General features: G+C 45.1%; 1 protein-coding gene across 1 annotated transcript; it reads left to right on the forward strand.

Annotated features, from left to right (window-relative positions):
* The first annotated feature begins 1993 nt into the window (after positions 1 to 1993).
* FABP5 (fatty acid binding protein 5) lies at positions 1994 to 6063 on the forward strand. The gene is made up of 4 exons (XM_042924292.1): positions 1994 to 2153; positions 4654 to 4826; positions 5220 to 5321; positions 5813 to 6063. The coding sequence occupies exons 1-4, from the start codon at positions 2075 to 2077 to the stop codon at positions 5864 to 5866; spliced, it is 408 nt and encodes a 135-aa protein (XP_042780226.1). The 5' UTR covers positions 1994 to 2074; the 3' UTR covers positions 5867 to 6063.
* Positions 6064 to 10402: the final 4339 nt, after the last annotated feature.

Genomic DNA, 10402 nt, shown 5'->3' on the forward strand with positions numbered 1-10402 from the left:
TAGTTTTGTATTAAATACCATTTTCCTTTTGATATTTCTGTAACATGGTTGATTATGATAATCTAAATATTAGTATTCCAGGACAGAGTCCTGGTCATTATCACCATGTTCTATACAAAAATGGATAAAACATGTTGAATCAGCACATCAAGCATGTAAGTCCAAACACACAGGAGCCGCCTCTCCAGGAGGCAGGGGCAGCAGACTGTCCTGAGTGTTTGGAAGCCACCATTTGGATCGCTGACTGAGCAAATGGCCTGTTCATCTGCCCTCAGAACTTGAACATCTTCCAGCAGTATAGCCTCAGGTGTGGGACATGTGGGCTCTTAATGGCACAACGATGTGGCCTGAGTCACTCAGTAGTAAAATGGTACCACAAGAAAAACTGGGGTGACCCTACAATGAGGGCAGGGACTTGAAATAAAAGAGATACAGTGCAGGGGAGTAAATGTTGTGAGGCATGTTGGGAAATGACCAATCTCCGATTTCAGTTTGTTGAGGACGTACCTGAACCAGTATCTTGGTGTGGTTCTCTGTGAACTCTGAGCTCCATGAGCAGTCAGCTACAGGCAGCCAGGCACCGTCCTGTTCCACAAGGTCTGCAGTGAGAAGGACTGGACAGGGATCTGTCCACTCTGCAAACATTCGCTGTCTTACGTCCTCTTTCAAACAATTGAAATAACACTTGCAAAAATTTAGTGGAGCTCAGAGTTAATGGATGTAAAGTAACCAGGAAGCAGGGTGCCTGGGTGGCTCACCAGGTTAAGCATCAGGTCATGATCTCCAGGTCTGTGTGAGTTCAAGCCCCACATTGGGCTCTGTTGTGCTGACAGCTCAGCGCCTAGAGCCTGCTTCAGATTCTATGTCTCCCTGTCTCTGCGCCTCTCCCCCCACTCCCTGCTCACTCTCTCTCTCTCTCTTAAAAATAAGCCTTAAAATTTTTTAAGTAAAGAAAAAGTATGGGGAAGCATAGCCTCTAGCACAAGCAGACACGCAATAAATGGACCTTATCTCCATCACGGCAGCTGGGCTCTCTGTGTGGCAACTTTCTTACCTCATCCTAACTCACTCCCACAGGACCTGGGATCACAAAGTCAAATACTGCGACAGGCAGACTTTGAAAAGTAGAACGTTCTACACAACACATACAAGGTGTTATTATAATTAAAGGCAACGAGGAAACGCGCTGGAGTCTCAATTCTTGGGAGCCTGAGGGCAGACTATGAAGGGCTCACTCAGCTAGGAATAGAAACGAGTGACATTCTTGAATGGTTACCTTTAATAGCAATGACAGTCACTTCAATTGAAACTTCTTAAGGAGTTGTAGTTTGTAAACTGAACCTCCTAGGACATCTTCCCCTGCCCTGTGCCTTCTGATAAAATCGTCTAACTCAAATCTAACTCACCCGCCCTGAGGCCCAAACTGGGCATGGGTGGAGGAGACTGGGGGGCGGTGGCCCGAAGAGGGGGAGAACAGATTCTCTCAGGAAGGTATGGGATGTGGGTTAGTCCGCTAAGAGCAGAGACGAGGTGGGTAAAGAACTCTATCGCTCAGCCAAACCACCACCTATCAACCAATTTCTGCCGCCCAAGCCCTGCTCGGGCTAGTGGATTCTTTAGGGTATTTCGAAGAAAAAAGAGTGGCGGCCTGCAGGGAAAACGGTGCGGCCCAACAGGGGTGGGACCGGGCGCCCCGGTGGCCCCTCTGGCTTCCCGGCTATGCGGAGGCGCTGGAACGTGCAGGCGCCGGCGTCCGGGGCGGCGTGGGGCGCGCCGGGCGAGTTGCCGCTTGCAGGAAGCGCCGGGGGGAGCCCCCGCCATCCTACCTCCGTCCCCGGGCAGGTGGAACGGGTTCGCATTTGGCGACCCGGGGAAAGAGGCCCTGGGGGCGTACGGGGGGGGGGGGGGGGGGCGGGGCGGGAGCGGGCGAGGCGCGTCTCTCATTGGCCTCTCGGTGCCGCCCGGCACGCGCCGCTTTTATAAAGCAGCCACGGTTGCCGGCAGGTCGCAAGCCACGCTCCTGACGCCCCGCTCGGCTCCGCTCGCTCTGCACGCCCGTCCGCCAGCGCCCACCATGGCCACCCTTCAGCAGTTGGTAGGAAGATGGCGCTTAGTGGAGAGCAAAGGCTTTGACGAATACATGAAGGAAGTAGGTGAGGCTCCCGACCGTGCGGCGCCTGTAACGTGGCGAGCCTGTGTCTGTTCCTAGGTCCCCTTCAGCGTGCTGAGCCCAGCGGCGGGGCGTGTTCGGCCGCTACCCCCTGTACACCCATGCATCTCCCATCACCGCCGCCCGCCCCCCCCCACCACCACGTGGGCAAGCAGCCCGGAGAGCAGCGAGCGCCTGCCGCCCGCCTGAGGATTCTCGACACGTTCTGTCTCCCGGGCCTCCCGGCTCTGCTTTTCCCTAGCCCACGCGGCAGCCACCCGCACTGCTTCTTGCCCTTGAGCGCGCTCCTCTTCCTCCCACCCCAGGCTTCACTTCTTTCGACCTCCTTCGGGCTGCCCCCGTAACTTTCCCTATTTTTCTCTTCCCGCTACTCCTCCTCCGACCCCCCGCCACCATCCTGCCTCTCCCAGTCGCCCCGTCGTGGCGGCACCCACTCCTTTCGCACCTTGCGCCGGCACTGCCTCATCTTTTGTGGCTAGATGGAGCACGGGTTCCCCCACCCCTACTCTCCTCCACGGGGGCGCGGGGCCGGGGCGCGGTTCCCCGCAGAAGCCCTTTGGAAGGTCCGATTGGGGCTGCCGCTTCAGCTTTCGTTCCGCCCTCGGCTGCCTCTCCCTAAACCTGCCGGGCGCTTGGGTTTGGTACGGGCATCCTCGTCCCCCGCCCTCTTCCCCCCTACCGCGCGGCGCTGAGAGGCGTGGCGCTGGCGACACCGACCTCGTGCTGGCGGTGCTGGCGCTGGCCGCCCTGAGCGCCGCGGTGGGCGGGTGGCCTGTGCCAGGGAAACGGCGAGGCCTGCTGAGCCTGGGGGGGGGGGGGGGTACCCTCCGCTGCCCTGCCCTCTGCGTGTTGAGGGTGAGGGGGTTTTACTGGAAAACCGCAGTCAAGCTGCAGAGCCCTCCTGCGGCTGCTTGCCAGCTGCCTGCCAGATGGGTGTAGCCCTGCAGAAGCCCTGGACTGCTTACAACCTTCCAGGAGTATGAGCCTCTGGAGGAAGATTCGAGTTTTCCCTCTCACTCTGAACTGTACTTGATTCTCTATTATTGTCCTTTTCTAGGCCAGTGGCAACGAGTATGCTCCTTGACACAATGGGTGGATTAGCAAACAAAAATGGACCTTTGTGGCAGGCCACTAGGGAGCTACTGTGGAGTGGGATCGAATCCTATAGTGTGGATCTTATCTGGAAAGGGGCTTCCTTTCTGGTGTAAAAATTACTACAAAGACCCTCTATTGAGACCTAGTCCCCCTGGCACTTCAGAAACACTCCTTCTTAGCCTTTATCCAAGACGATGACAGCTTAAGCTGGTTCTGTGGTGAATCTTGAGTGTATTTATGATACTGTGAGTAAAACTGGAATGCACTATTTTGGTGTATGTGCTGTAAGTCTATCTAGATCAAGAGAACTCTGGAGAAAGCCATTTACTTCATTCATATCCAGGAAATGTGTGTATGTGTTCACTTTTGTGAGGACCACATAATGCCATTTCTCTGCCCATTGAAAGTGAATGTGTTTACTAGATGGCTTATTTCCAGGGTTCTAGAGTCATGAAGGTTGTCAAGGCTCAATTCCTTAGGGGGCAGTCAAGGTGTGGGAAGAGCAGAGCCCTTTGTCCAAAGTGAGAATAAATAATCACTCACTAACAACACAAGGCACCAGCCCCCAAAATGACAAAAGAGAACGCATCAAGAAGACATTGCAAGCCTAGTTGAATTTTTAATCATCAAGCCAGTGATTTTTGCTTAGGTTGTGGTCTCGTCTGTGAAACCAGGGTTTGGCCTAGATCTAAGTTTCCTTGTAAATGTTAACGTTAAGGAGAAATACATAGATTATAAACTCAATATGATATCAATATAGTAATTGAGTTACGCAGCTCTGAAATGTTCACTGTCTTTGAGGGTAAATTTTTCCCAGTTTATTAGCATCATGATTGTGGAGTTAACTCTTAAAAAACTCTTGTGATATTTGAATAGAGTTGATTTGGATTTTGTGTAGTTATTAGTCAAAGATTTATCCAGGGCCTTGGATGTGTCAGACTGTGTGCTAGAGTCCTATAATACAACATTTGGCAGAATTGAGTAGATAGTTTTAGCAATCCAGATTTCTTCCCTGACTTTCTGAAGGCCAGCATAGCATGGTGGCCAAGAGCTGAGATTTAGAGCCAAACTGTCTGTTCTTTTGGTTCCCAGCTCCAACACTTCCTAGCTGAATGAGCTTCGGTAAGTAACTTCAGTGCCTCACTCTTTCCTCTTGTAAAATGGAGACAATGCTACCTCTCACACAGTTGTTGCAAGGCTTCCTATTAATCAATACATGTTAAGTTCTGGCACATGGTAAGCACTGGGTTTGTGTTTACACTTGTTATTGAGAAGTGAATAAGTGAAAATATGTAGAACATAGCAACTGCAGTTGAATTTTACTCTATTTGTTATGTAAACCATAGACTTGGTCTTCCTGTTATTTAACATGGGGTAACATTCTACAGGAGTGGGCATGGCTCTGCGAAAAGTGGGTGCAATGGCCAAACCAGATTGTATCATCTCTTCTGATGGCAAAAACCTCACCATAAAAACTGAGAGCACTCTGAAAACAACACAGTTCTCATGTAACCTGGGAGAGAAGTTTGAAGAAACTACAGCTGATGGCAGAAAAACTCAGGTCAGTCATAACTTAACAAAATCCATTCTAGACTTAAAGTCCATTCTAGACTTCTAGAATGATAGATTGTATTAATAATAGTCTTACTGTTTATGAGCAAAACTTAACGAAAAAGTCAAACTAGTTTATGAACTGAGTTTGACAAATTAGTGAAAGTACCAGCTTCATAACTTAGTGTATTTTGGAAAAATAGTTTAAGAAACATGAGAGAATGAGTGTCTCTTATAGGGGTCTAGATTGAAAAGCATAAACTATATTATGAATAGAGTCGGTATAGTTAATGAAGTGAACCCAGAAAGGAAAAGATGAAAAAATGTTGATTAAGGAAGTTACGAGTCATGGAAACTCTTCTTGTAACATACTTTGGAAGATTAAAAAGTGTTATTTTTGCAGACTGTCTGCACCTTTACAAATGGCGCGTTGGTTCAACATCAGGAATGGGATGGGAAGGAAAGCACAATAACAAGAAAATTGGAAGATGGTAAATTAGTAGTGGTAAGTGCCGATCTCCTTATTAGCACTCATAGTTCACTTAATTGTTCAATATCACTGATCGTGAACATGAGAACTTTAGATTTTGCAAATCAGGGCTTTCGTTTGCCATACACACATCATAAGCAAAATAATGGGTTCTAGCTTTTCAAACCCAGGAATTTTAGAATGTATTTTCTGGGGTGCCTGGATGGCTCAGTCAGTCAGATTTCCAACTCTCGATTTTGGCTCAGGTCATGATCTGATGGTTTGTGAGATGGAGCCCCACTTGGGGCTCTGTACTGGGCATGGAGCCTGCTTAAGATTCCTCTTCTCTTTGCTCCTGCCCCACGTGCATGCGCGCGTTTTCTCTCTCTCTCAAAAAAAAAAACAAACCATTTTCTCCATCTATGAAGTAGATTACAAAGTTTCATAAGATGCTGACCCTAGTATTGAACTACTACCATTGTTCTGGGATGCATGACTAACCTAATTCTTTAATATCGTTCTTCTAGGAGTGCGTCATGAACAATGTCACCTGTACTCGGGTCTATGAAAAAGTAGAGTAAAAATTCCATCATCATTTGGACAGGAATTAGCTGTGAGGATGAACAAGCTCAGTTCAATGAGCAAATCTCCATATGCTTTTTTTTTTTCATCACTGTGTTCAATTATCTTTATCACAAACATTTTACATGCAGCTATTTCAAAGTGTTGATTTAATTAGGATCATCCCTTTGGTTAGTAAATAAATGTGTTTGTGCTATGCCAGTGTTGTATGCTTTTTTAAATTTCATAGGAAATTAGTGGTGAATTTTAATAAGTATGAATTGAATAAATTCTGGAGTAGTCTTAAGGGTCCTAAATTGAGATAAATTTTAGTAATTTATATAGAGAACTACTTCTGTGGCAGATACACTACTAATCATTTAAGCTTGCCCTACACTATTAGAACTTTGTATCAACTCAAAGATCTTAAATTTCTGGCAAAGACTATTCTCGTTAAAAATTGTTACATAATCTTTATAATTTAAATATTAGAATAAAAGTTAAATTACCATCATTGACCAATGATCATACTTTTAACGGTGCATTTATAGCTATTATTCAGGAATTCTGCAACCCAAATTCTCTTAACTAATTTTCTGAGGACGTGCCATGTGCCAGGCAGTGATCTAGCTGTTGAGGCATATCTGGGTACAAGGTCACATCATTGCCCCTCACTGTGAGGAGAAACACCAACTTTGGAAGAACACAATCTGCTCATTAACAAAAGCCATAGAAGTAACAGAGTTCTAAAATGCTGCCTGTGTATCTATGTAAAGAATAACCAGAATTCTGATGAACCCCTGTTCTAGTTCTCAAACCCAAATACAAACATCTGCAGTTCACATTTGGAGAAATAGCTTGTAGACATTGGGCTAAAGGTTTGTATGCATGATAGCCGAGGTAACACTTCAAGGAAGTAGTACCATTATCTCAATTCTGTAAATAAGAAAACAGGTTTCGACTAGCGAATCTGTTAAAGGATATAGGAAGTAGTATTGCTGTATTGGGAACCTACATCTTATAGAGTATACTCCATGTTCAGTCATTCTGCAACACTGTCTCTTACCAGCTTGTATTAAGATCCCGAGTCTATAAAGTCCCTCAAATGTAATAATTGAGACCTGCGAAACCACCCTCCATGCGTTGAAATGTTAGCTGGTAAGAATCTTCAGAATTGCTGAAAGCTTGCAGTCAGGGAAAGAGCTCAGCTCACTGACACTCTAGCCCTGTGCTGTCCAATATGGAGCCCTAAGGGGCGCGGGGTGGCTCAGTTGGTTAAGTGACTCACTCTTGATCTCAGCTCAGGTCATGATCTCATGGTTAAAGAGATAGAGCCCTGAGTTGGGCTCTGTGCTGATGCCTGCTTGGGATTCTCTCTGTCCCTCACTCTCTGCCCCTCTCTCACACTCTTGCTCTCTCTCAAAATAAAAATAAACAAAAAAATATACATGTAGCCATGAGCCACAGATGGATGTTGAGGACTTGAAATGTGGCTCATCTCAGTTGAGATGTGTTGAAAGTGAAATACATATTGGATTTCAGACTTGATACAAAAAAAGGTTAAATTCCTCTTTTTTTAAATATTGATTGCAAATTGAAATAACATTTTGGATATAGTTGGTTACCTAAATATTCTAAATTAAAAAAAAAAAAACTAATTTTGCCTGTTTCTTTTTCTTAAGGTGTCAGGGGAAAATTTTAAATTATGTGTGCTAGCATTTTTGTGTCCGTGTTTTTTTATCGGATGGTGCTGCTCTAAACTTCCTTTTCTATTTGAATTTCCATCTTGCTTATTTTAGTCTTCATGCTAGAGTTCCTCTTCCATCCTCTTTTTCAACTTCGAACAATAGTATACACTTACACAACTCTCTCTGAACCAGACCCTGGACCAAGTACTATAAAAGTTTTGTAGTTCTTAGAACCACCCTAGATTATGTTCATTAACGATTGTTTTCTGCATTTAGATGAAACTAAAGCTCAGAGTCTAGGTAATGGTCCCAAGCCCATACAGTGGATACAAGTCAGAGAACACATAGGAGCGCACGTTTATCTAACTGTAAAGCCTGTGCTTCTAGCCACCCGGCTCTAATGCCTACACTGCCTCAGTTTATGGACTGTGGAGTATTGCTTGCAGGATAGTAGGCTCATGTACCTTACATGGGTACTGTTCACATTTTGGGTGAGAGAATTTTCTACTGTGCTGGCAGATGGCAAGCATCCTACGACTTCACATCCTAAGATCATGGCCACAGAATGCTCATGGCACCCATCAGCCTACCCCAAACATCCCATACACTTCCATATGTCCTATAAGGGTATGTACCATACCTGGTTGAGAACGACTGGATAGAGCAGTGTATCTCAACTCCATGTCACCTGGTGTCAGGTAAGCCCTTCTTTCTGCTAAGCGATCATTTAATGTCACTTGACCCCTTAGCAAAAGATAGAAAGTAGTGCCTTCTTTGAGTATTTTTGTTTTCTTTTAAATGGTCATCTGCTGGAATGTATTCTGGCTAGTTCTACAACACACGGGATCTCTCGGGGACTCACTTTTACCCCAGATCTGTCAGGTCTCCTGTTTTCTATGCTTCAATCCTTTGTTGCTGATAACCTAGTAGACATTTCTTTATAGATGTCATGTTTAATTTCAAACTTGTTTAATCTTCCTAAACTATAATATGATGATGTAAGTGCTTGGGCTTTGGAAGCAGAAAGTCCTGTAATCCAATTCTGGCTCCCTACCCTTTAAGAACTGTGTAACTCGGCAAATTACTTGACTTCTGATCCTTAGTTACCTACCTTCTTTGTAATAAGATACCACATTGTCTGACTCATAGCATTGTTCTAAATATTAAATGAGATAATGTATGTAAAGCACTTAGCCCAAGGTCCAGCACATAGTAAAGACCCAGTGCCTCTCCAGTACTGCTGAATAGAACTTTCTGTGGTGAAACGGGCTATAACATCCGCACTGTCCAATAGAGTGGCCACCAGACACATGTTTGTGGGTATTGAGCACTTGAAATGTAGTGAGTGCAATTGAGGAATTGAATTTTTTATTTTGCTCAAATTTAATCAATTAAAATGTAAATTTAAATACCCATGATGCTAACCTCATGTTTTCCAAAATTGAGTTTCTTAATTTTGATCCCAAACCTCCTCTTGCAGTATTCTCCACCTTAGTACGTGGAAATGGCATTTTTCCAGTTCCCAACATGAAAGCCTAGGAGTAATCTTTAATTCCTTTCTTTTTCATACCAAATCTAATCCGTAAGCAAATTATTTCAACTTTACCCTCAGAATATATTTAGAATTCAGTTACTTTTCACCTCTTCTGCAGATACCATCCTGGTTCAAACACCACCATCTCTCCTCTGCTCTCCTGTTGGCATTTTTATTCTCCCAGAGCTATCATATTAAAAAACAAGGTTAAAGTATATAATCCTCTGTTAAGAAGCCAAAGTCTTGGGGCGCGTGGGTGGCTCAGTCGGTTGAGCATCTGACTTCAGCTCAGGTCATGATCTCATAGATTGTGAGTTCAGGCCCTGCATTGGGCTCTGTGCTGACAGCTCAGAGCCTGGAGCCTGCTTTGGATTCTATGTCTCCCTCTCTCTCTGCCCTCCCCCAACTCAGTCTCTGTCTCTGTCCCTTTCTCTTCTCTGTCTCTCTCTCAAAATATAAATAAACATTAAAAAAAAAAATTAAAAAAAGAAGCCAAAGTCTTTACAGAGGTCCTATCTATTCTTGCCTGTGTCTCCCAACTTCCCAATTCCTCTCCTGATTTCTTCTCCTATCGCTCCCCTCTCACACATTTCCCTTCAGGCACTGACTTTTTTTTTTTTTTTTAATGTTTTTATTTATTTTTGAAAGAGAGAGAGAGAGAGAGAGAGAGAGAGACAGCACAAGTGGGGGAGGGGCAGAGAGAAGGGGAGACACGGAATCTGAAGCAGGCTCCAGGCTCTGAGCTGGCCACAAAATAGAGCCCAATGTGGGGCTCAAACTCAGGGACTGCAAGATCATGACCTAAGCTGAAGTCGGTCTCCCAACCTGCGGAGCCACCCAGGGACCCCAGGCATTTGACTGTTGTTGACACAAGTGTGCTCCTGCCTCAGGATGTTTGCACTTGTTGCCTCTGCCTATAACAGTCTTTCCTAAGGAATCTGCAACCCAGGTTTTTCAGCTTTCTCACCTCCTTCAGGTGTCTTCTCAAATGTTCCCCTAGGAATAAGTCATTCCCAGACCACGCTATATGTAATAGTTATCACGCCTCCCCCATACTCCCTGTTCCCCTACACTGCCCTTGTCCTTACCACCAGCCCCGACTAGCTATATATCTACTTAAAACTTTGGGTGGGGAGGGGGTTATTATCCGTCTCTCCCACTGGAATGTAAGAAGTCCATGAAGAAGGGACTTTGTTTTAACAGCGTTCTCTAGCACTCGATTAGTAAGCAACTTGGCACACAGGAGATACTCAATAAATACTGTTGAGTGATTAAATTCTTTAATTAATGGCTTCTTTGTACTTGTTTAACACATTTTAATATTATTTAAGACC

Source organism: Panthera leo, chromosome F2 (assembly GCF_018350215.1).
Source record: "Panthera leo isolate Ple1 chromosome F2, P.leo_Ple1_pat1.1, whole genome shotgun sequence".
Classification (NCBI taxonomy): Eukaryota; Metazoa; Chordata; class Mammalia; order Carnivora; family Felidae; genus Panthera; species Panthera leo.